This window comes from Pezoporus wallicus, unplaced genomic scaffold (assembly GCF_028554395.1).
Source record: "Pezoporus wallicus isolate ANWC-B61680 ecotype Strahan unplaced genomic scaffold, APGP_CSIRO_Pwel_v1 contig_2384, whole genome shotgun sequence".
In the NCBI taxonomy this organism is placed as follows: Eukaryota; Metazoa; Chordata; class Aves; order Psittaciformes; family Psittacidae; genus Pezoporus; species Pezoporus wallicus.
The window spans coordinates 1,063,841-1,091,065 of record NW_026640488.1 but is presented as its reverse complement, the minus strand read 5'-3'; the positions used below and the strand labels follow the sequence as shown (position 1 = coordinate 1,091,065).

Below are 27,225 nucleotides of genomic sequence, written 5' to 3'. Positions count from 1 at the left end.
TTCAAAACGCTAAGGTTTCCAGGCTTTGGGAAAAAATGTTAAGTGAAAATATTTCTCTGTGATGTTATGAAGAGTTCACTGTTTTTCAAGTGCCACTTACTATATATAGAAAATTAAACACATTTGCTTTTGATGCCCCTTGCTCCCAAGGTTGAAGTCATTAGCTTTTGGTTTGTGCACCCCAGTGTCCTAATGTGTTTTTTCCGCTCATAAAAAGTAGGAGTCAGCACAGCCTCTGCTTGCTTCCATCATGTCATTGCCTTGATGTGTGGAGCTTAATTGTCTTTTTAGTGTTAGCTTCCTCTTCATTGATTGGAGCTAATTGCTGGTGGACACATTCTTTGGAACACAGATTTTAGCTTTTGAGCTTCTAAGTTTTATGTGGGGGTAAGTGTCATCCAGGTGTACATATGTGAAAACTTGAAAACCATGTCTTTGGGATTTACATAATGTTTCCTTGAGGAAGTGGGCCAAGGGTGCAGAATCTATGAATCCTTCTCGATGCAGGACTTGAAAAATCTCTGTAAATGTGTTTCAGTGGCTTTCATGGTACCATACAATGAAATTTACCTTAGAGCTATGGTTTCAGGTGCTTTCTTCTCACTTCACCTCTAAGTTCAATGTTTTCACAAATGTCATGGAACAAAGTTGGAGTTTTTCGGTTCCACACCTCCATCATTCAAGGCTCTAGGTTTTTTGTTGTGAGATTGTTATTATTAGTTATTTTTAAACAATAACAGATGGAGGACTTTCTAAATAAAGAAGGGAGGGGGGGAAGGCAGGGGAGAGATTAGGAGACTATCTTCCTGTACTCATGGTAATATGTATTTTTTTTCTTACTGCTCCTGCTCCAAGGAGGCTGAGAAGTCATGCTCTTTTCCAGTGTTGTCTGAATCCCTCTCTCAGTGTAGCCTGCTGAGTGTGTGGTGCGGTCTGTGGCCACCTGAGAACAGTGGTTCTATAAACATTAAAAACCCTAGTTATTTTCTCTTTGCAGATGTTTTTGTGTGCATGTGAATCTGACTACATGTTGTTCATGTCTGACTTGATCAGCATATAACTTTAATCTAGGGGCACTGGAGGCAGGATGTGCCAACCTCAAAGGTTATATAGCTGGAAACCTAATACCAAATTTAAGGTCTAGCTAGAATATGTTATATTCCACTGTTCTTATCTATTGTTTGCATGTGCATGTGTAGCCAAATGTGTGGATAATCTGGAAATTGTGTTAATTTTTATTTCTATTAATATGCACCTAAATTTGGCATGTTTTTTTAACTTCTCTGAGCCTCATTTAACAATTTTTATCACTTCTTCAAGTTTGGAGAACTTCATTGGTAGCAGTGATTTTTGCCAGGTGAGGTGTGAGCTGTTTCTGGCCTGCACAGGCTGCCTGGTGTTGTCTACTTTAGACCACTGGGCATCAGTGTGGCCAGTTTAAGACTTGGGAGTATCCTTTAGTAGGTTGTATGCTTTAGTGGTTGTTCTCTTTTTCATTTATCTGAAAGAATATAATAACAAGAAAGAAAACTTAGAATTATACCTGAAAATGTGCCTGCTCTTAAGGCATAAGGCCAGAAGCAGTTAATAATTTTGAGATAAATGTTATGTCTGTAATCAAATAAAATGCCATTTGAAAATTATCTTTGTCCAATTATTAGCAAGTAATATACTTGGATCTTTTGTTAACATGGATGTTAATGGTTCTTGTGGATTCTCTAGGAGGGCAAGCAGTTCTGAATTTCGCAGAATGTGGTGCTTACAGAGTTCATGGTCAGACTGTTTGATAGAAGATACAACTTGCTAGCAAGTTGCCTGCAGTACGGGTTTCTCCAGTTGTGTGTCACGTACAAATTCTTCCTGGTTTCTTGGAGTCTGAAATCAGGATTAATACATTGAAATAAGTTTTCAATGCTTTATCTAATTAACATAATACAGCTTTTCTAATTTTCCACCTTTTATTTTTTGTCTCCTTAGAATGTGAAAGCATTTGCATCTTCAGATAGCCTAGCCAAGGTCCAAGAAGTAGCAAGCTGGCTTTTGGAAATGAATCAGGAACTGCTCTCTGTGGGCAGCAAGAGGCGACGAACTGGTGGATCTCTTCGAGGTAATGCTTCCTCAAGCCAAGTAGATGAGGAGCAGATGAATCGGGTTGTAGAAGAGGAGGAGCAGCAGCAAAGACGACAACAAGAAGAGCAGCACATTGGGAGGAATGGGGAGATAGGAGGAGAAGAACCTGGATTTGATGATAGGCACGAGTCTCAGCAGGAACAGTTAGAAGAAAACAACAATAGACTTATTACAGTGGATGAAGAATCCACTTGTAACCAAGAAGAAGATGATGATGAACATACTGGTGATCAAGAGGAGGAGGTGGAAGAGGAGGAGGAAATGGACCAGGAGAGTGATGATTTTGATCAGTCTGATGACAGCAGTAGAGAAGATGAACACGCTAACAGTAACAGTGTCACAAATTCCAATAGCCTCATGGACTTGCCCGTTCACCAGTCATCGCCATTCTACGCAAAGACAAAGGTGAGAAACTACTTTTTTGTTTTATTGTTTGTTTTCTTAGTCCTTGTTAATTCAGGATTTTGGTTAGCTATTTGCATGTTTAACTTAAAGTTTTACAATGAAGCAAAGGTTTTACTACTTAGAGCTCATTATGAAGAATTTATGTAGTCCACAAAAATTATGCTGGTTTAACTGTTAATAAAATTATTTGTATACATTTGACATGAGCAAATACTCACATGTATTTTAAAGTATAGGGCTCTGATGAGTATGTTCAAAAGATCAAGGTGCTTCTTTATATTTCTCATGTCAATTCATACACTTAAGACCCTCCCAACATTATTTATGATATTTTCCTTCTCAAAGCAGGCAAGAAGGAAGGTAAGCAATTGTGCATCTGTGATGGTCTTTGAGAATATCTTGTTCATTTAGATGTGGTAATAATGAGTTTATTGGCAAAATACGGATTAAAAAAAATACAGTAAATGGTTATGGAGTATTAGCTCCAGTGTAGTTTAGTAGTTCACCATATGTTCAGAATTTTTCAGGAAGGATGAATTGTGTTAACTCTTAGCAGTGGTGAAAAATGAAAGAATGAAAACAGTGATACTGAGTAATTAACAAGAAGGACAGGAAGGTGCTCTTGTGAGTAATGGTATTCCTAAGCCTATGTACCAATTTCTTTTCCTTAATCATTAATTGGTAGTAGAACACCTAGCCTTTTCTCACCTTTCAAGAAACAAAATGGCAAAACCCTCTCCAATTTTTTACAATGCACTTGGAAAAAAAAAAATACATCCCACCCAAAACACCTGATGAAAAACAAACCCACAAAAATCTGTTAACATAAGTTAAAAGGATTCCATATGTGTTAAAGTGTGAACATAAATGTACAGAGGTGGAGAATCGGTCTTGAAGATGCTCTAGAAGAGGTAAATAGGATGAACGCTTGCTTCTGGAAGCTGCAGAAATATGGTTTTGGTAATAGGGATTAATATGTAATTCACTTGTCAGTTGAGATATTTTAAACGCCCATCTTTGATTTTTGAAAAGTCAAGGTTATCACATAATTTTATAGTAAATTATATATTTTATATTGATAATTCTACTGTTCAAGGTATGAAATATGTGATTTCTAATTTGGAGTGAAATACTGTCATATTCATGTCATTCACTTGGCTTTTCACAACTCAAATTCTTGGTTTTATTCCAGTGCGTTGGTTTTCCCTGTTTTAGTATGACTTAGTGAGTATTCTGTAACGCTTTGCATCCAGTATGGACTTGATATTTAATGCAGGAAATCCTTAACTCAAAAATATATTTTTAAGTCTCTGAATTATAAACTATGAATTGCTTTGTAAATAACCATAATCAAATTATATAGACAGAGCAGAGCATAGTTTTAAGTGATGGTCAGTTCTGAAGTTTTCATCATCATCTCCAATAATGAATGCGTTTTTTTTTCCTTTCATTTTTTAAGTAGTATTTGACATAAACTGAAACAAGATGGGCTAGTCTGAAGGGAGCTGTCTGAAAGATTTTTTTTTTTATAGATTCATAATTTCTGTGTGGTCTGATAGTGCCTTTGTGTATTGTTTTGGTGCAGTGCTAGCCATTTTTGTCCTTTGTCTCCAGTCTGTGCTCGTGCAGGAACTGTTGGGGAACTATGTAGCAAACCATATTTGGGACTTATTCTTGATTCATGGTGCAGCTCTATTTTAGGTAGTTTTAACTGTGTACCTGAAGGATCAGCTTGAAATGAGAAGATTGATGATTCAGGAGAGCCTTTGTTGCATTCACCCAGGAATCTTGAAGGGTCCTGTTCTGTATTGACTTCTGCACAAACTAAAGCATATTTTCAGAGAAATTTCACCATTTGTAAACAGGAAAGAGTCCAGCAAAGTGAATCTAACTCAAGCTTGGATTAATAGTTTGCTACTTATCATCTGTGTTTAGATTTCTGCACCTTTACTTTCTTCCTGTTATCTGAGGGGTTTTTTGACCATTGGCAATTTATTATTTTCATGTTGTACCAAAGAGCTGTTTAATAAGCAGGGCTTCTTTCCTCAAGTACAGAATCAAATTAATTCCTGAAAGGTCTCTTAAATGTAAATAAGGACACTATGTCTATTGGGCATATAATTTTTAGTTTTCTTTATTCTCATTATGGTATTTCCCTGAATGTTCTGATTTTTGAACATCCATCTTGAATCATAGATACCAGAACTGAGATTAAACTGAGATTAAACTCCAGTAGCAACTGTAGCAAGGACAAATAAAATTTGTTCATGCTTTGTATTTACTTGTGTATGTAACAAAACTATGCCACTATCAGTTTCGACTGCAGTATTCCATTGGGATTTCATGTTTGAATGATTTGTCTTACATGTGCAAGCCTTTTTCTAAGAGCCTTCCTTTCTGTAGCTATGGCCTGTGTCCTCTGTACCTAGAGATAACAATTGATGCTTGGTTGTATTCTAGTGACTAGAGTTTTCTCACATCCATGTACTTCATCAGAGCCTTTATTGTTTGTTAATTTTTGTTCCAGTTGTTGTCATGCCTGTAATATAAAAATATTATATAGCACATGGGGGGAAAGTAATTAATATGTGCAGGACTAACAGAAGAAAACTTGATGCTAATTCTTCACTGATTGCATTGTATTTGTGGCATCCATTTTCAGTGCTCTGTGATGACTTTGTATTACTTGAACCCCTTAGGAATGGTCATATAACAATTAACCACAACATAAGCATATGGATATATTTACAATGAATCATGTATCTTGCAGTAACTGCCCTTAAATGCTCTTATTGCTCAGTGCATGTGGGATTCTGTAGCACTGCAAGGATGAGAATGTGTTACTGGTAGTCACCATCACTGGGAAATAGCTCGTGTAAATTAACATTCTTGCTTACTTTTGATTTAAATCGTTTGTCTACTTGTCTTCATACTCTTGAAAGTGTAGTATTAACAAATATATCATGCCAGCAGTATTTTATTTGTATCAAAGCTGGTGCTTATGGCATATGTGATAACCAGCATGTTTTTATGGGAAAATTTGCATGAATTAATCCTATGTCAACCACTACATTATGTTTTCTTGGTCTGACACCTTGGTTTCAGCCTGTGTTTATCCAGGTTTTTCTCTGTTTCTTTTTGTATGGGAGATGCTCAATACCTCTGGACAACAGGCACTGTTCAATGAGAGTCTTTGCAACAAAACCCCTCTTAAACTTTTATATCCCTTTCTTTTTAAACATTAATTTCCCTTCTAGTTACTCTGTCATGAAACTTAGCAAATGAGGTCATATGAATCCAAACATTATTTCTGTATCTAAGTATTTGGATTGTGATGGTGACCCCTCATTAAGGGGTCAGGCATTCTGCATGAAGAACCCTGCGCTAACTTCCTAGTTATTGTTGTCTTCAAATGGAGGTTTGCTTGTTGCAGGATTGTGGGCTGGGGTGGTGATTGATTTGTTGGTTAACCAGAGCTTCCTAAGAACCAGAAAGCAGATTATCTAAAATGAAGATGAAAACTTGTATAGTCAGGTCTACAGCCACAATAACCATTTTTCTGCCTCTTCAGCATCTGTCATATTTGAGCATTTGCTTCATTACTAAATATAATGATTTTTTAATAGATTTCTTCTATATGTAACATATATTACATATAACAGCGGTAAAGGCTGAGAAGCAGCTTAATTTTCTTGTAAAAGTAGTGTATTTTGAAGCATCCTCTGTGGTGCCATACTGTCTGTTTGACTCTGTCATTTGGCACATGCGTGTAAGTAATGGTGTCTTCTCATGGTTGTTCGAGAACCCTATAGAGTGAAGTGGGAGAAACAGAGCAGATAAGCTAGATTGACTTGGTGAAGCTATGACGTACCACAGGAAGACCTGCCCCTTGAAGCTTAGACAGCCATCTCTCAGGTGCTGAAACAAATCTAAAGCCATGCTGACATCTATAGCTTTTAGCTCTCAAATAGTCCAGACTGGGACAGAATTTCTTGCTGCGAGGTGCCTGGTCCAAGCTAGCACATAGAATTTAAAGGATTCTTTTTTTCAGTGATTTCTGCCTTTGTATGGAGGGATAACATTGATTTTTTTTTTTAATTTTTTTATTTTTATTTTTTTTTCTTTGAAGCTGAAGAAAACTAAGAATGCACTGGGCACTTTGTGCATAGAAGGAAGTGAGAAGGGACTCCTGTATGAAAGTCTGCTGTTACTCTCAGGGTGTTAATAAAGGGGTAGGAGGAATAAAGGATGATTAGAGGAGTGCTGCTCCTTGGAAGTAGTTCTTTCTTTTGTGTACAGGCAGTACATGCAATTGAGGGAAGGTTAGAATGCTCTGTGTGGATGGGGCTGTGGTTTTGGAACAATGCATGTCAGTATTTTTCTCTTCTGAGCAGCAGAGGGAGCTGCTATTGCTCTTCTGCAGCCCTATAGAGACCTGTGCAGGGTTCCTTTGCAAAGGTTTTTCCTGCTCTTGCAGCTAAAAAATTGAAGCATATTTTTTTTTAAGTCTGGCAAATAAATAGAACTGGAACAGAAGGATTCATTATTTTATATTTGAGAAGAAATATGTTTCCAGTATATGAAATGATGTAGGATAATTTCCTTTAAAAATAAATATTAAACGTTTTCAAATGGCTTGTGTGATAAGAATGCAGTGTATAGTTCTGTGCTCTGCATGCATAAGAGAAAGAGAAAAACATTATCCTACAGAAAGATTTTTTTTTTTCTCTTTCTTTTTCCCCATCTTTATTTTCTGCCAGAATCATGCATAGGATGTGTAGATTCTTCATGCCTTTCATTTCCTGAGTTTGCTAAGAGTTACTGCTTTAAGGAGTTTTTAAATTAAGTAATAGTATGGCTAAAGCCATGTCAAAAAGGATGCATGCTAAGAATCACTCTGATTGTAAAAACCAACAAAATAACAACAAACCAAGCAACCTCCCCCCCCCCCCCAAAAAAAAAATCCAACTGTACAATGCCAAACAAAACCAATAACCTCAATAACGCCCACTCTGCCAAAACAACAAAACCAAAAAGCCTTCAGCAGGATCTTTTTTTCCCCTCTTGCTTCTCCCTGGGATAAGTACATGACTCTAGTATACACAATAAATGGTCTTTACAGCTGCCAGTCAGAATTACTTCTTCATTATGTAGCAGTTATTTTGGAGCAAGTTTTGTAGTTTTATAGAATATTTTTATGTTAGGTTTTTTGTTCTGTGGGGTTTTTTGTGTTTTTTTTTGGTTTTTTTTATTCTTCAGGTACGGAATCTTATTTTTATATTGGACTGCAATAACATTAGAAATATTCATACTCTTAGATTAATATCAACATGTTTAACCTTTGACTTTTTTCTCATTTATATGTTACACAACCTAGTTGCTAATGATTCCAAGCATGCTGGATCATTTGGAAAGGTTATGAAACTGTCATTAAGAAGTAGTTTGTTAAATATTGAAGCATCCATGGAAGGAATACAGATTCTCGAATTCTCTGGATTGCAAGATTCTTCCCCATCTGTACTAACTTGTACCATGCTGCTTTACTACAAATATCAAAACTTTTGAAAAGTACTTCTCACTTGCTCCGCTTTTACTTGCGTTAAGTAATGGCTTCATTTTCTGTGTGAGGTTTGCAGAGGTGTAGCTGGTACTTCTGCCTTTTCTAAGCAGAATTGCTCCTGCACCATCATTTGCAGGTAAAACTGGTGTTAAATAATTGCTGCTCTGCTAATTTTCCCTACTCTGCAAGTGGAACATGAAGCTTGCTAACTGATATGGGGGTTCTGCTTGTAGTAAGGGGCTTATCTAAAAACTTAGGTATCTAGTTCAGCTTTCTCACAAAGTTCTTGAAATACCCAGTAATTAAATTTAACTGTTATGTTAAAATGTTACTTGCAGTCAAAGGAAAAGGAAATCTTCCATAATAAATGCTCATTTTTCTTTCCCTTAGTGAAGGATGTCTTACCTCTTTTCAGTATAGTTTTACACATACTACTACAGAAATAAGTGACAGTGCTAATGTGTAATTTTTGAAGCAAATAATCATGTATAGAAAGGAAAGTCAAGAATCTCAGTGCCTGGGAAGGAAGAGGAGTAGTTCAACAGAAAATATTGTTGATGATGGTTTCAGTCTTAGTTTTGAGTAAGTTACTGTATTTAATAAGTAGATTTCCATTTATATCCACCCTAATTACAGAAGGATGAACATTTTTTAATTTGGAAATTGGTAGTTCTGATTTAGCTATTCTTTTATTTTCCCATTACAGAGATTGCTTACTAGACTGAAGACCTAGCTGAATAAAACACAAGCAATTTTCTGTTTATGTGACAATAACTGAGGTCAGTTACTCGACTCCAGTCACGAAATTAATCTCAACTAGCCACACTGGAAAATAAACCTACAGAGGTTTTGGTTGTGCCAAATTTGTCTGTGCATTATCTGACTTAATGAACAATTCCACCTTCTTTGCAGTGAAGCATGCATCACAGAGTGTATACGTTTCTTATTCCCTGGTGGTTCTTACAGATATGTCCAGTAGTTTTTCCTGAACACATGTAATATGTGGGATCAGGGAAATAGCTTCTTGGTTTAGACTTTCCCAGAATTGTTATGTTGCCACAAGGTTGTATAGAATTTTCTTTTAGTTCCTTGGCCTATGAAGAGCTCCTTAAAGGTAAACATTGGAAAGGAACTTGCCTGTGTTACTCAAACTGCAGTATCAGTTCACTTTGTATCGAATAAGCTAAATTGATACTTTCAGGATAACTACCTGTAGCAGTGTCTTGTAGTTGCGCACTTTTTCACAGGATTTCAAATCAGTGTAAGGCACGTACATGGTTTTTACTTTACATGTTTGTTCTCAAAATGAAAATGAGCTTTTTTTTTAGAAAAAAAAAACAACGCACCAAAACCAAAAAGACACCAAAACCAAAAAAACCTTGGAAACATGAAGTAAAAATAATGAAAATGTGCTTGTAATACTTTGAATATGCTTACCCTGTTGGGATATATGAGTTGTCTAACAAATACGTTTGGGATCTCTGCCCCACTTAAATATTCCATTTGTTCCTTATGTTGTTCTCAGCTATGTGGCAGGTGCTGTTGCCTGATGTGATTGTTAGCCAAATGTCTCCAGACTGTACTGATACAGCTGTATTTACTGAGCATTTTATCAGCGGATGCTGTTGCTCCAAGTGTCAATTTTAAGCTGCTTTTGGGGCTTAACTGAAGTTGATATTACTGGTTATGAAAAATTTTATGCAAATGGTGAATTTGATTGTGTGAAGAAAATAAAACTTCTGCTGGTTAGTTTTCAGTTTTGATGACCCCCTCCCCACCCTTCCACCCTCCCTCCCCAAACTTCCCAAATGGGTGATGTTAAATACTCTTTTGGCTAAGAATTTGATGTTTAAAAATATAAGATACTATCAGTACATTTCTTGTATTTACTGGTGGTTCATACTTATAAAATTATGAGACCTGAAATTAGCTTAGAGGGTCAGAGGAAAAGAAGGTGATCTGAGGACCAGAATCGTGTTTAACAGCTGCTGCAGGACTAACATTTTTTCCTGATGCATTTCTCACTGCATCCTGATGCATTACTATAATCTGTAAAATAGCAGCATGGCCTTTCTATGGGAGACTTTTTATTATCTGCAGAACATGTTGCTGTTTAGCAAACTGTACAGTGAAATAATTTACGTATCTTTACAAATTCTTGATTATCAAGAAGAAAACTAGAGAATGAGGATTTCATTGCTAGTTTAATAATTTCTGAACAGGCAGAGTGCTTAAAAAGAAATTTCCAAGCTGTCTTAGCAGAATGTTTGAACAGACAACATCTTACGTCTATTACCAAAGAATGATTTTTGACACATGAACTGATTTTCTTCAGTAGTATGTGATATCTGATCTGTGCATGAAGCTATGGTTGTGTAATAATGATATTACATGCATTTTGTGTAGATGTTTTGCTGCTGTTTTGTTTAGGTCATGTGTGAATGTTTTACACTTTTCTTTATTGGTGAAACTTTTCTTGGAAAAATCCCTATAAAACCTAGAACCAGTGTTTCTATAAGCTGTTCTCTTCATCGCAAGCATCTTCTCCCCTCTTGTCCATAGCATGGTTAATGAAAACACTGCGTAAACTTCAACTTCATGCAAATTTTGCCAGAGTTCCACCCATTCTCTCCTGTTCAGAAAAGTTCAGGACTTCACCAAATTACTGTAAATTTTATGTTAAAAAACACCCCGACAAACCAACAACCCAGAAACCCCCCAAAACTCTCTATAAAACTTTGTGTGCATTGACTCTGTGTAGTACAACTTACGATGTAATTTTGCATATAGTTAATTGGTATTGAGTTTTTAAAGGTGAAGATCATGACTTCTTGTGTGTAGATTGAATATCTGTAATAGTCACTGAAATACAATTGGAAAACATTGCTATCAGGCATCTCTTCTGTTCTTATTTTTCTATTCTCCCCTTCTTGCTAATTTTAAATTTTGTTTCTTTAGTTTGTAACAACAAGAATTGGGAAGAGGGAGAGGATCTGAGAAGGACACACTAAGGAAGTGCAGAGTTTTCTATCCCAAGACAAGGTGGTCTAAACCAACTACTTCTGTATAGAATCTTCTTTTTATGTTTGTTCTTACTGGAAGCTGATGTTCTCTACTTTACTACCTGATCATATATTGCAAAATATGAAAGGAGAAAATTGTAAGTTTTAGTAATACTCAGTGTCATTCAGTCTTGGGAAAGAGTGGCTATGCTTTTCAGCTGTGTCATGAAATACTGCTCTGTTAATGCTTATAAAATTTTAATACATTTGTTCAATCCCCGGTGTCTTTGCTGAAGTGGAAAATGTACCTACTGCTACCACAGATTGCCAGCAGGGATAAATTCCACCTTATTCATCATCAGAAGTCACTACTATTATTAAGTATGAGCAATGTTTCCTGTAAGTGGAAATCACATTCTTATTCTTATGTCATCCAGCGACTGGTTATCTGTGTTTGGAAGTGGGCAGGAGACTCTTTGTTCTATTCACTAAAATTATGGAGTGTCCCTTAAGGATGGCAGTTACCATGATCATTATTGACCCAAATATGTTAAGTACTAAAAAAAAAAATAAAAGATAACAAATAATGAACATTCTTTTTACCAATGTCATTATTCCTTCAGTTCTAATCTCTTGGTCAGATATTCTGAAACACACTGAAAATAATTCACTGAATTAACATGAATAAGTAAAATGAAATGAAGAAACTGGCAGTGACACAGCTAAATGGAAGAAATGAGACTTAAAATCATTTGTTATGGATCCCTAGTTCTTGCCAAATATAATAACATTGTTCCTTTTCTTTAAGCTGGGCTTCATCCAAAGCAGGGACACTTTCAATTGGTACCCTGAGGCATTCACCCATGAGCACAATTTTTGGCTTTGGTGTAAACTACTGGTATTACATGACCTACAACAAGTACATTAAATGGTGTGCTTACATATATATACTTGTGTATCTGTTTTGGGGGGCAGACTTTTGAAACTTCCTACACTGTGCCAGTCAGAATTCGGTACTGCTGCACTGCATTTCTCTGCTGGCAGGATTTGAAATCAGAGTATCAGACGAGCAGTAAACTCAAAGCTCAAGTTGGTTGTCTGTATATGAAAAGTATATTTTTATGAAATACTTGTAAGCATTTTAAATAATAAGTGATATTAGAACAAATCAGAGAAAGCCAGTGTCTGCTAAAAATACAGGCAAAGCTCCCCCTTCCTCTCCAAAGGAAAGAAAAGCGGGAGAGGAAGGGAAAGAATGGACACATAAAAGATCAAGGTGGCAACCCTACCAACCAAGAGTGCCAGCCCTTCCATAGGCTACCTGCTTTTTTTTTTTTTGTAGTCTGGGCATTCTTTACTTCACATAACTTGAGCTTTATAAATAGCTTCGCACCCCTTTACAGTATGCTATTAACCAGCTGAAAAGGATTATATAGCTTAATTTGATGCTATCAAATGAATGCCAGTGAAACAGTCAGTTGTTGCATTTGTTGGATATGTGTATTTTACAGTTCTAGTAAGAAAAACACCATCTTGTATCAAAATAAACCTTCATCTAGATTGCTTCAAGCATACAAAATGTAATACTTGGCATTGTTAAACCTTTTCTTTTGGCAGTGGATAATATTGCTAATACGAACAGCATTACTGCATTGTAAGGCTTTATACAAGAGGAATTTTCTAAAATGCTGAATAAATGGTATCTGGACAGATTTTTTTTTGCTATGGAAGAAAAAAGTATTTTTTTTTAAGGTGTATTGGCGATAAAATAGGTGACAACACCTTTCTGAAGTTTGGGGATTGTTAGTTTTCCTATTTAATATGTAGAAAGGAAGAAAATTCAAAGTCTAAAATAAATTTTTGGCAGTACTTTTTGGACACTATTCAGGAACTGGTAATAATTTAAATATTTTGGTACAGCCTTGTGTATATTTTGTGTATGTATGTACATAAGTAGAGAATTTCTCATTGAAAGTCTTGCATTTTACATGAAAGCGTGATACAGTGATAAGACAATCTGATTTACCGTATGGAAAACTAATTTTTTGGTTTCCTATATTCCTTTTTCATAAAAGCAGCTTCACTAGTAAAACACCTGCTTTCCCTTCCCCCAGCTTATCCTCAGTTGGGAATTTGACTTGCATTTTAATCCAGTGTTAAATATTGCATTACTTCCCTACCTGTTGTCGTAGTCCTTAATTCTTGTCTCAGCTTTATTTAAAGGTGCAACAACAGCATGAATAAGTGGTCAGCAAATAAATTCCTGTAGAACAGCTGTAGCAATTCTTTTTAACAGCTGGTGCAATTCTGCCTAGACCAAAGAGTTAAACTTGCTTATCCAACAAGTTATATTATAGTCAGTGAGAGCTGAGCAGGCATTTCTGTAATATTTGTAAAACACAAAATGATGCAGCTGGATTTCTTGCTACATACCTGGGATATTTTCTGAAATGTTTAATGAAGAAATGAAAACACATGCTTTAAAGAGAATAATTAAAAAAAAAAACAAACAAACAGAAGTGACAATGACAACAAGAGCTCATAGTGCAGTAAATAAAGTTATGAGGCTTGTGGAATAAACCCAAGTAATATAGGCCTCTAGTTACAAATGATAACGTGCACTTATAGGGATGTCTAAATATGGTGGGAATTAACACATGGTTAAGTATATGTTTTAATGATATGATAGTGTCATTAGTATTGATATTATAAAGTCTTGACAGTATTTAGTTCACTAGATAGTCTCTATGTTTCTTGCATGAGCATTTAATGTGACTTTAGAAAAAGTTAGTTTGTGGAAATGATCTCCTGTAGTTTGTCATGACGTAGGGCAGATCTCATGCCTATAGCTGTGTGTACTTGCATGTTCCCTTTCCATTCTTTTAAAATGAAACTCTCTATTCATTGAAATGCCTAGGAACTATTTATCATTGGCGTCTCTCTGGGACCAGTGTCACATGCAAAGGGATCCATGGACAAAGAGAGTTGATCTCATAGCTCATTTTTTGCCCAAAGATGGAGGTCTTGACTACTTTCCACTTCCAAATACTTTGCTGATTGTCTTGAGTTTGTCTCATCATGTATCTGTCCACTTTGTGAGCTGTTTACATTTGCTAATCTAGTGAAAAAATAACTGAGCAACCACAAAAATGGAGGATTTTCAGGTATCCTACATACTGGAGTAATTTCAGAGCTCACAAGCATGACACATTCCACAGCTAGTTTAAGCAAGAGTTTGAAATAACATGGCTAGAGTAAGGAGGGGAGGTGCTGCTCTTCTTTTTGGTACTAGAATCTCCAGGCCTGTTTTGCCCATTTCAGCTCCAAAGAAGATCAGCCCTGGGATCAAACACATCTGGTGGAGACTTACGTTTTTATTGAGGGTCATTCAAACTCACTTGTATTGGAGGTTACAGTTAGAAGCTGGAACTAATGAACCCTTGCTGTTAATAAGTGTGACCTACTGCTTGGGTTTCCCAACAGGCAAGGGTAGTGTAGTTAAATGCTGTACACAAGTATTTGAGCAAATCAAATTTGTTAAATGGTCAAATTTGGGTATGATTTAATTTCTCCATTCACCCACACCTAGACACCAGGATGCTTAAAGAAATATGAGCATGTACATAGTCATGAAAAATGTCTGGTATGTATGTTAATCTGATGATTTCCCCTTTGGTGATATACATGATATTTCGTATCTTCTTTGGCTCGTAGATTTCTGTGGAAAAAGCTGTCTTGTGGAATGTGAAGTATTTTGCTAGACAGCAGCTTTACCATCATCCTTGTTTATTTGTTTGAACTTTTATAATTTTTTTCAGTATAGGAGTGTCATACAAGTTGTACCATCTTCCAGCAGCGCTGCAAAAGGCATGTTCCTCCTTGCCTTTTCATGGCAAAAAGTTTGAAGAGTCTGTTTTGTATCAGATACAAACTTCTTTCACCACGGTAGTTATTAGTAGCCATGCCTCAGTGTGATTCCAGAGCCAGAATTATGATCAGGAAATATCATCTATGTGAATCCAAGTTAAGAAAATCTGGATTCTTCTTCACTATGTTGTTAAGCTTTGTTGCCAAAGAAAACAAAGCTTGTGCAGTTGAGAAATATGCCTGTCATTGTGTTTCTTCCTTTCTAGAGCTTATAATCTCTTGGCACATTTTCACCCAATTTTACAAAGAGAGAGATTAAGATTATACAAATTTCAAGATGACTAGAGGATAGGTAGGAAATGGAGAGATTTGTTGGTGCATCTGCTGAGGGAGAAGTCTACAAGATGACCATTACCTGGTTAGACACCATTTGAAACCATGTGGAATTGGGGTTTGTTCTGACCATGTAAATGGATTCAATTGTCATTTGTTCCTTAGTTTACACTATAGAAGCCATTTATTCATCAAAACTCTCAGTAAGGCATAAGCCTGAAATGAAAGCTTTGCTATGGCTGGACTGGTCAGAATGACTCCTTGTAGGTCCCCTGATGTTTTGGGATCATAAGGTCTTGGAGAGGCCATGCTGTAATTCAAGCCCAATTCATGACAATCTCACCTGGTTTACATTTGTGGTTTTGGAGGTGAAGGACAGAGAAAGCCATCAGTTCACATGTGTAACTAGCAGTTTTGCCTCTTTGTGGGTACTATTCAAGCGTACATTTCTTAGGAAATTCTGATGTTGTGAGGTCAGAATGATCCTCTCTTTTAATTCCCTCCATACCTTTTTCAGGGGTCTAGGTCATGTTTTCTTATGCATGAAGATCTTTGTTTTGGGTAAACTTGAGTATGATAGACTCTTCAGAGCAATAGTATTTTCTGTGCAGCACCATTAATACAGTTGTAGCTAGTTTTGTACAGCAGTGCCTTTTTTCTATACAGCTGATTTGTTTGCGTGTACAAAGCAGACTAATGTGCATTGTATCATTTAGGAACTATTTATATACTGGTATCAGAAACCCCTCACATAAATGAACTTGGGACCATAGTTGCTCCATATGAGTAGTTACTAGTGTAATATAGACTTTCTTTGCTAACAAAATGGTTCTTGCTCTTTGTATCATGCTGGGAAGGGACCAGCATGAATATCAAGGGAGCAATAAGGATTGTGTATAATGTAAATTATCGTGCATCCTGTATGCTACAGCTGTGCAGAGCTTACTAAAAATATTTTTTAGGAAGTATTTTATCAAATATTTTCAAAGGATTATTGTGATACTGGTATTTTGAGAAAGTGAATTTTAAAATGTTGCAGTGCTCTGCTTTATCCATTTGAGGGCAGCTGTTCACCGATTTTAAGAACTCTGGAAAAGCTGCCTAGGGTTCTGCTTTCTGCCTTATTACAATATTTCTGTATTTGCAAATACTTCATTTAGGTCTCCCGAGGTCTTGTACTGTTCCATCACCGTATTAAAATCATAGAATCATAGAATGGTTTGGGTTGGAAGGGGTCTTAAAGATCATCCAGTTCCAACCCCCTCTGCAATGAGCAGGGACACCTTCCATTAGACCAGGTTGTTCAAAGACTCATCCAACCTGGCTTTGAACACTTATGGGGATGGGGCAGCCACAGCTTCTCTGGGCAACCTGTGCCAGTGCCTCATCAACCTCACGGGGAAGAACTTCTTTCTAATATCTGATCTAAATCTCCCGTCTTTCAGTTTAATGCCATTCACCTTGTCCTGTCACTACATGCCTTTGTAAAAAGTCCCTCTCCAGATTTCTTTTAGGCCCCCCTTATGTACTGGAAGACTGCTCTAAGGTCTCCCCAAAGCCTTCTCTTCTCCAAGCTAAATAAAAGTTGTGAGTTTATTTTCTTTCCCAATAAAGTTAATATTCAAACCAATTGTCAGCTCTAGGAGAAGACTCTGTGAAGGTTTGAGTAAGCTGGTTTTCGTGTTTGTGATACATTTCTAGATCCATATTTTAAAACCATGACCTTCCTGAGTTAAGTATACTGAATGAGCTAGTTAATTCTTTTAACGTTTGCTTACTGGTAAACAGTTCCTAAAAAGCTCTGCTACAGGATCACTTTGAATTACTGTGACTGGAAGGTAGAAAAATTATTGCTGCTTCCTATGTGTTTTAGTTTTACAAAGATGTCTCTTAACTGGATCAGCTAAAAAACAAAGAGAAGTCTTCTGGATTCTTAAGTTTACAGTTAATAGCTCATAAGTATCTCAAACTAGTATTTTCAGACTCCAGTTTTCAGGCATTTTTATGTATCTAAACAAAGTGATTACAGATGTGATCTTCTGATTAAATTGATAGGCAGGCACTTAAAAGAACATAATTGGAAATCAGCCCCACTTCATCTAGAAACAGGATGTTGGAGAATATATGACAAAGATTAAAGCTCAGATTTTCATTTTCACATTTGTCAAGGTTATACATGTTCTCACAGTGTATAATATAAAAATTACACACTTTTCAAGATAAAAGCAAGAGTGGCTCTTTAAAGCTTACATTTAGAGCTTAAATTAGGATTATATGTGTAATAAATACAAAAATAAGTGATACCTGCTATATGCAATATATTCCTGACACTTCTAAGATAGCCAACCGTCTGTTTTTGTCTTTCTGTTACACCCTCTTACTGCTTAAATTAGCCTGTTGTATTTTCAGACTAAGGACTTCCATTTATTAAACATACATAGCTGTCCAGCATAGCTTGGGGCCTTTAAACTTGGTGTAAGACAATAATACCTACGGTCAGTAATGCGTGGCAACTCTAAAATGAAGTGATGATACATGGAAATAAAATTTGGCCAACAAATTTTCATCTTGTAGTGCAAGTGTTTTTTCTGTGAGATGATAAAAAAACGGGAAAGAACCAGGAAGAGGTAAAAACTGAAGCTCTTGTTGCTATGGTAAAGTCTGAAATCTAGTACTGTAATTTCACATGGAGGGAAACAAGTGCTTTATTTTAATTTGTACTTATCTGCTTAGAAAGGGGGGACTATGCTGAATCTGAACTTTATTTGCATCTAGAAGACTGTTGGACTGTTGGAATTACTTTAGAATAGTTTGGAAGTTCGTGAGGTAAAACTAATGTAGTGTTGGGACTTCTAACTCAAACCACAGAAGAAGAAAGGCTGGAAATCAGAGTTTTGTCTTTTTTGAAGGTTGTGAGAATAACCTGTGACTGGAGGCTTACACTATGAGTGGTACTTGGAAAATGCCATACGTCAGACTTGTTTACTCCCCAGTCGTGTAAATCTGTAAATGGGACAAGTTGTGTTCTGTTTTGCACTTGGGCTATGAGTTAATATTGCAAAAAAAAAAAAAAAAAAAAAAGGCCGGGGGGGGGAAACAGGGAAGTAAGCCTGTAAATTACTAAGATACTAGGCTCTGATATCAACTAGTAAGGTCTAGTACTAAAATACTACCACTCTACCTTGCCAAAATCTGACACACAGTCAAATTCTCTTCAGCAATTACACAGTGAAATAATCTTTTAAAACTGAGTTTATTTCAGTAGTTCCTCTTAGCACGTGTAGACATTTCTGCATGCAATGAAATGAAACATTGAGTATTTATTAAACTAGAATCTGAGGTTTGCTTTGTATGAAATACTGTATCTGATATTGTTATGTTACATACCTACTATTCAGATCTCAAATTCTATTAGTACAAATACATTTTGGTAAACTTCCCGCTTTGTTGGGCTGATTTAGACAGTGACTGGTACACCAGACATGGAAAGCTTTGGCCTTTTGCTTCTTTTTAATGATGCATCATAGAGGTGTGTGAGTTGACCTCCTGGTCTTTTGGCTCTGCTCTTCACTTTATTCAAAGTAGAAATAAAAGGCTACTCTTTCTCCCTCTTTGGAGTATTTCAGTAAACTTTTCTAATTTGAGTGAAACTGAGGTCTCAAGGCACCTTCTAAAGGCTTCCAGCTAAGTGAAAGGCCTATTTTCGTGATAGAAACTATGAAGTAATTCAGAATGAAACCATAAACTGTGGTCTAGTGATATCGCTGTTGAGTACAGGCTAATAGTAAACTATTTTTTTGGCATTTATAGGATGAAATATCAAGAAGGAAATGTAAAGAGTCTTTTAGAAGAAAATATCTGTTTAAATGTGCTTTAGAATGGCATTTGAATGAAATGCTAGAAAAGAAAAAAATAAAATAACTAGTGCATGAAGATACTGTGCTACCCAGCATTCTAGCACAGAATTTCTGTATGCAACATCTGTAGAGAAATAAGAATTTTTTTGTTTGTCTGAGAGAGAATTTGTTATAAATGAATGCTTACTCTAGTGTATGCATACTCAAAGAAAAATTAAGGATTTTTACAGATTTTTTTTGTATAAAGCATTCAAGAAGCAAATGTTTGGTCAGAAGCGGCTCTACCCATGACTGAGACATACTTACAGCTTGGCTTTTTGAAGGGGAAACAAAGGGCTAAATGGAGATGCTAATACAGCCATATTTTAATGCTGTCTTTTGTTAAGTTGCAGTGTTGTGCTTCAAGCATTAAAGCATTACTACACTCCCTCTTTTGCCCTTACATAATTATACAGTTAATTATCTTTGCTGAGTTGTGCATAAAGGGACTTGGAATATTTCTTAGTGGTCATTTATTCACTGTGCTACAGACTGTACTGACTTTGTTCATACAAGGGCTTTGATGGCTTTCTGTGTCTTATCAGCAATTTCATGAGACATTTTTACTGTCTTTTGTCTCTTTCTACTTAGTTTTGCTGTAAAAGGTTTTCAAAATTTGAATATATTTTGAAGAAACATGTCCACATATAGGGATCGGAAAGGGATTGTGGGAACCTAGAGGCATTGTAAGCAATGGTAAACTTATTTCATCGAGAAATTATTTAAAATGGAAATAAACTAATTGCAGATAATCTGAGTAATAGACACGGCTGTTCTAGCTTTGCTCAGTGGAGTAAGAACTTTTTTCCTGAAAAACGGCCCTCTTTCAGATTTGTTGTTAAGGGCAGGGAGGCCTCTCTCCACATCCACAAGAAACACTGTTCTTGGAGGAAAAGCCCTTCTCCTTTTCATCAGTGTGATGGATGGGCCTGAGCAAGCTGGTACCCAAACTCCTGATGGCTGGAAGAGGGAAGACTGTTTCAGTACCACTGTATCCCTGGAGCCAGAGCTCCCTGGATGCTGTTCCCCCACAGCAGCAGGGAAAGGGGAGGAGATGCAGGCTGTGGTACCAGTTCATAAGTAAGGAGGACTGGGAAGAAGGGGGTAAAAATCACAGTGTAGGTGAAAATAGAATGGTAGTCTCTACTTATATTAAATGAACAAATTTCAAGCCAGTATCTTCATTTTGGGGGACTCCTATTTTTTTTTTTTTTTTTTTAGCTTTTTATTCTTATTTTAACTTTTTTTTCCTTTGTAACTTTTGGACTTAACAGTATATTCTGTTTGTGAAGACAGTGGTTAAGAAACAACAAGGTCCAGGTCAGGTTTTGAGTCCCTAGCTGTCCAATTCTATTGAAAGTTCAGAAGTGTGCCCACAGAGCTGTAGAGTTGTTTCTGCAGTAACACTGCTACTGCTTGAAGGTTGCAGTCTCCTTGGATTCTCCTTCTGAAAGCACAACTCCAAGTCATAGATTTTTTTAAATTATTATTATTATTTTCCTTTAAAGACCAGGTGTAAGTGGTTGTGGTTATTAAAACTCCGGGCAGTCTTGATTTTATTCTTTTTTTAATCAGAGTATCCCTTTTTGGAGAAGGGCTCTTCTGACATTGCAGGGGAGGTCTACCAGCTGTTTGACTGGCAGGAGCAGTCTGCCTGCCCCTTGGTAGTTTAATTCCTGTCTATACTAGGATAGCTTGCACTTCACTGAGCAGCAGACAGGTCAGGACACTTGGCAGGAGAAGGTTGAGAGACAAAGGCAGCAGGCTGTGGCGAGCTGAATCACCAGTCTGAAACTTTAAGAGAAGGAAAAAAGAAATCATGCAACTTTAGAAGCAAAGTTTTTAGCAATGTTCTTGAATTATTAGTAGGCTTGACAAAGTGAGAGTGATAAAATGTCCAAACCTGGGAAAACCGCCATCAACCATGGCTTGGTTCCTGTTGATCTTAAAAGTGCCAAAGACCCTCTACCACACCAAACCGTGATGAAGATATTTAGCATCAGCATCATTGCACAGGGGCTGCCCTTCTGCCGTAGGCGGGTAAGTGTAAAAGTCTTTAAAACCTGGATTTTGATCGCTTGGCTTGTAGCTCAGTGCTTTGTCATGGTGCATTCATTCCGTTAAGAAATACTTGTATCTGTATTATCTCTTCACTCAGGGGGCTGTAGAGGAGCCCTTGGGTCATTTATTGCAATAATTCTTGTGCTTTAATTAAAATTTGTACATGTTGTCTTAGCTATTACTGATTTAAAGGGACATGCCAGAGATTCTCTTACAGTTGCAAGCCAGTTAGATGAACACAAATGCTGTACAAATAAATGCATTCAGAAATATGTATTTTACTTTTATTCACTCTTTTAGGTGATGTAGATAGTTCGGAGTAAATCTGTTGAATGCAGTTCTGAATTATATTGATACATGTGACTTGCTGGATAAAAAAGTAGAGAATTTAAAGATGTTAAACTATTTAATATTTAAACATTTTTAGTAGGAATTCTTAAGATACAATTTTAATGCTTTTGTAACTCAGTAATAGAGATAACATTTTTGCTGTTACAGAAAATAAAAATAGCATGTTACTATGTGGTGGTTGCGATATAGTTTATATATAGACAATCCTAGCCTGACAAACTATCATGGGTCTTATGCTACAGCTTCAGGATCTATATGGATAAAGTGGCCCTTAAAGCACATTATATAAGTTTTTTAAAAAAGTAATTTTTTTAATTTTGTTGTCTTTGTAATACACCATTTTCAATAAAAAGTGAGTACTTTCAAAGCAACTTACATCACTATTTTGTTGCTCAGGTGCATACAGCTGAACTTGTATTCTTTAAAATTAATTTTTCTCCTTTGTTACTCTTTCAGTAAAATGATAAATAAGTTTGTTCTTCATAATGAATTTTCCCAACATTACTTTGGGTTTTCTGTTGCTACTGAAGAAATACTGTTTCCATTTATTGATGCATATACTAAAATCTAGCTCAGTTTTTGTAAATGTGCTGGCTTTCCTTGAATGTCAGCATGCTTCTTTTCAGTAAACTTACTTAAATCACAGATGAAATTTAAATCACCACCCTTTGCAAGCTTGGTTTCTTTTTACTATGTTGCTTTGAATGTCTGAGAATGTTTCTTATATGTAAAAGGTGGATGGCATGTGTTGGAAGCTAGCAACTTAGTATCAACCTGCAGCAATGCAAAAATTAGAACATATGTATATACACACATGACTAGTATTGGATCATATGCATTTCAGAACAGTATTTTTTCAGTACTACACATGTTTTGAACACTAAATAGGAACATTTCGTAAGGTTGAAAGTGTTAAAGTAACCCTTTTTATTGTACTAGACACGCTTTCAAATTTTTATGATTTGAGAACTGTTTGCTTGAATATAAGTGTTTGGAATATGTTTGGATAATTTTGGTTCCTTTATCCTGGTAGAAGATAATTTAGCAGGTATATTTCACAAGTCTTTCTGTGGCTGTTTTAAGACATTATACTGTTGCAACTTTAATATGTGCTGGTGTTTTATGTGTGTATTTTGTGTAGTGAGAAGTGTGGTCACACACTAACTTATCGCAAATATGTAAAAAAAATTAATTTCTACATCAGGTCTCTGAAGACTTTGTCCCAAAGAAATCACAGTCTATCTCAGTTGTCCTGTCTTGCCCAAGCAGTCAAATCGATGACTCAGTGGTTTTAGGTTTAATAAGCTTTTATTTTTCTTGTAGCATTAGGACTGAAGAGGAAATTTAGGAACATTGTAAATGTATGCTTTAACAGCTTAAACTATCATCAATCTATTTCTTGTCTTCTAAAGCTAATAGTTCTCAGTATGATGGCTGCTCATCAGATTATAGCTCCGCCTTTAGTCTCATGCCTTGCAACACTCAAAGCCTGCACGTAACTCATAATGTTACCATATTGGGTTCCTTCCCAACATGCATAAGTTGCATATAGGATCCATATATTAACAAAAAAATCCCGAACTACCAAACCTAATTTTAGATACCTACAGATGAGAGAATCGATACATTTGTTACCTAGTCTTAGCACTTTATTAAACATCACAAGAATTAAAAAAGTATTTTTCATGTAAAATAGTTCTGACAAAAAGTCTTCAATATGCAACTCTTAGATTTTATTTTATTGTATTTTATTAATTCTACTTTTCATTTAACAAGGCATTGAATTTTTTAGCATTTAATGTTTATACCTAAACTTGATGGGCTTTACAATGTGAGCTACAGTTTGCTTCTAGGTTATTGGATTGATAATATGTCAATACCAATTTTTTTTCTGGAAAGTGTATGGCTGGGCTGTTCAAACACTGACATGACTTAAAGTTTACCAACCTTCTCCTTGTTTGAACTCATTTCTTCCCCTCCTTAATTGTACATTAAACGAAGCAAAACATCTTTAAAATGTGTGCTATGATCCTTGGGAGTAAAAATACTTCCGTTGTGAGAGCTGGCAATTCATAGCTTCTGCATCCTCTGCATTGGTTATACTGGGCTTCTGTCAAGAAGTACACTATAAATGGTCACAGGACTTAACAGTTTGCCCTTATGTGTTTTGTCAGTTTACACATGTAGCTAAAACACTTTTCTGCAGTACTACTAATCTGAATCCAGTTAAAAATAGTATTACTTAGCATTCTTTGTGTAGTACTTGAGAATAACTTCAGCACATAGCTCTAAATGTACTGTACTTACACAATAAATGCCTCTATTCCTTCAAAGCTCTCACTGAAAACACTGATGCAGTATCATTTAATGTAGATGTAGCCATGGTCCTCTTCAGTCTTTAGTGTATCTGTCGTAGGCACTGAAGTAGATTTTGCAGTACAATGTGAAGAAGCAATGAATACCTTTCAACTAGTACACACTTCAGGTATCAGATATCATTTAGCTCTTTGGTGCGATGTAATTGCAGCTGGTATCGAACATACTTAACAAGATAGTCACGCATGTCACGTATGTTCCAAAATCAACTGCTGTTGTTTGCCATGGCAAATAATTTCAGTTGACAAAAAATTGGTCTTTTAGTTAACTACATGATTACTCCCTTAAACTACTGCTAAACCGCTAACAGTGGCAGTGTTTTTACTTCTGAACTATTAGATTTTGAAACTACTTCAAAGGCTGTATGTCCTGGGTTCAGCAGTAGCAATCATTCCTGCTGAGCCCAGGACACTGTACTGCAAAAATCAATTTCTTCCCTCTTTAGTTTTCCATGTGTTTTTCCTAAATATTCCTGTACTTGTTGCCCTTGGAGCAACAGTTTCACCATATTGAATATATGTTTTTAAGAAGCGCTAATAAGCTGGAGAACTTGTGAAAGTATTTTACTCACTTGCAACATTTCTTAATTGCAAGTGGCTTGAAGTAGAACTGAATTGGTACAAAGCAGGGGTTTTAGTGTGTACAAGGTGATAATTCCAAGCTAGAAAAGTCAAGGTAATAAATGTATCCATTTTCAATGTCCCTACCCTCAGAAATTCCAAAGACTCTGTTACACTGTACTGTTTTGTGAGAATAGTTTTGTTGCATGTGCCTTTGAAACGTACCTGACCAAGCTTAGGCAATTCATAAACTTCACTCCTGAGTGAAATGCTTCTGTCTGTAGGGTGTGCTTGTTAGGTGAACAAAGGGTAATGCATTTCAGCATTGATGTATAACACCAGTGGATGCTCTTTTATATAAATTACATATGGTATCGGTCCATATTGTTACTACAGTAAAGCACCTTGAGCTAGATTCCTGTTCCTTTTCCTTCCTGTGGTTGAGTAGTATGCTAATAATGTATTTGAAATACTAATGCTTCTTATGCATGAGCAGCTTTACTTATTTGGACTTGTTTTTTTTTTATCCCTTCATTTCTGTGTTAAAACAACCAAAACACCCTTTTCATTGTCAGTCTGATCTATGTAAATGCTTGTGCCACTAGCGTAACCAAGTAGTCCATCCATTCAGTTTCTAAGGGAAATGAAGCCCTGATTTTTTCTGCAACAAATCATATTTCATGCTTGAGTACAGCATGTTGTTTCATGGATGACAGTAAAAAGTTACTTAATGGGCAAGAAACTATTTAGCTTTCTCTGAAATGGTATATTGTCCCATACTTCCGTGTATGTCAGCTGACTTTGTATCAGCTCCTGAATAATATGAAAAAAAAAACAAACTATTTTCCCCTTAAACACAACATGAAAAAAAGAAAAAAATTCCCTTTCCCTTGGAATTTCTTGCCATTTGGTAAGAAGAGACTGTCAGAAGAGCATAAAGAAAAACGTGTGAAAATATGCATATGAGTACATATATATGCATGCATGTATATTTTTTTAATTTATAACTTAAGGGAGTTTTAAGAGTCTGTCACTGGACAAATCGGAGCACTCCCACATGTCTGCATATTTTACAGCAGACTTTTTGGTTCTGGGCTTTATGGCAGGGAACTTGTGCTATGGCCACTGCGGGTAAGAAGCCTCTTCGGGTGTCAGAAATAACTTTCTTTCAAAGACGGTTTAGCCTTGACTTTAAATTGTCTTGTTTGTGTTAGAATTTGTCACCCAAATGGAAGTACAGGTTGCGGACTGATCAGTAGATATCTACGTGAAAGGAAGTTTGTTGTTGTCCCTGTGCTTTTCATAAATGAATGTGTCCATTGCTCTGAATATCCAAATACTCACAATAAAGTTGGCCTTACAGAGGTTTTACTTTTCATGGTTAAACTTAGTGTCTGATTTCTTGCTTTTATTATTTTTGGGATTTCAATTTTGGGAGATTTTTGTAATGAAACAGGAATAATTAAGAGGTCCAGCAGAAGGAATTTAATTGAAAAGGCAGATGTTTTAAGTGCAAAGAAAAGAGAACTGAAAAGTTACAGAAATGAGCAAGGTTAAGTCTTGTGTAACACTTTGCCTAGAGGATAACTCCTTTTGGAAGATAAATAATCTTGAATGATGAACTGTTTCCTCTTTTTTTTTCTTTTTTTTTTTTTCTTATAGTATATGCCGTATCTCTATGCTGAATCTGCTATTCCCATGCTTTTTTCCATCCCCTCTCACAAGGGGAATAAAAGTTTTTCCTGTGTTAGGTAATAGCCTTGAAATATTACTTATTTTCTTAATGTGGAGCAGAGGCAGTCTAAAAATTAACATTTCCCCCATATTTTTTTGTTCTTGCTGCAATTATCTCTTTCATTTTGCTTGCTTTCAGTTGACTCTGTACTGTATGTGAGAGGGACTAAAATAGGAATTACAGAAGTGGAAAAAGGAATGGGCAGATCCTCAGTTATCTGGTCAACTCAAGGTGGTGTGGCTCAACCTGATTGAAGAGCCTTGTGGTCTCCCAGGCTATGCTTACAAGAGGTTTGTCAAGCCATACCAAAATCCATCTTCTAAACTATGGATACATTCAGTTGTAGCCAGTGTTTATGGCTCTGTAGAACTAGATACAGGCAGAAGTATGCTTCTGTCTACCCCCTCCCATTCTGTGGGTTGTTACAGAAGCTGTGGGCTTAAGATAGCCATTTATGTGTAGGAGGGAGCACTTAGTCTGCTGTTCACGCAGCTGTTCCCTGTGTCCCCTGGAAAGAAAGAAAGTTTCTAGCCTAAACCATGCATATGTAGTCTAAACTGCTGTATTGACTCAAAAACAGTCAAGACAACCTCTGAAAATTTCCTTTTTTTGGGGGGGGGGGGGGGGGGTGGGGGGTGAGGGGTAGGGGAGGAGTTGGTAAGGTTTTGTTGTTACCCACTGCAACACATGTCATAGCACTCCCAGACTGCTTTTTCAGAATATTCGGTGAACCTCTGTCACTGTACTGACTCTTGAGAAACACTTTTATATTTAAATTGTTCTACCTATTTCTGGCCAAGATAAAAGCAGCAATCGAAAACTCATTTATATTTAACACTAGCTAAAATGTTTTTCTTTGTGGTTTTGATGCATTTAAAACTTCCATTTCTTGTGCAGTGAGCAGTGCTGTCTTACAGACTGATGCCTGAGTGCAGGTGCTAAAAGCATG

General features: G+C 36.3%; 1 protein-coding gene across 4 annotated transcripts in view; it reads left to right on the top strand.

Annotated features, from left to right (window-relative positions):
* FBXW7 (F-box and WD repeat domain containing 7) overlaps positions 1-27,225 on the top strand; it is a 173,841-nt gene that overhangs the window by 72,132 nt on the left and 74,484 nt on the right. For 3 of the 4 annotated variants that reach the window (XM_057419032.1, XM_057419030.1, XM_057419033.1), the window contains exon 2: positions 1,978-2,535. In XM_057419032.1, the coding sequence (XP_057275015.1) occupies positions 2,047-2,535 (489 nt within the window). In that variant the 5' untranslated portion in view covers positions 1,978-2,046. Of the gene's footprint in view, positions 1-1,977; positions 2,536-20,853; positions 21,234-27,225 lie in introns of those variants that run through there. The other variant, XM_057419035.1, reaches the window with a different exon arrangement.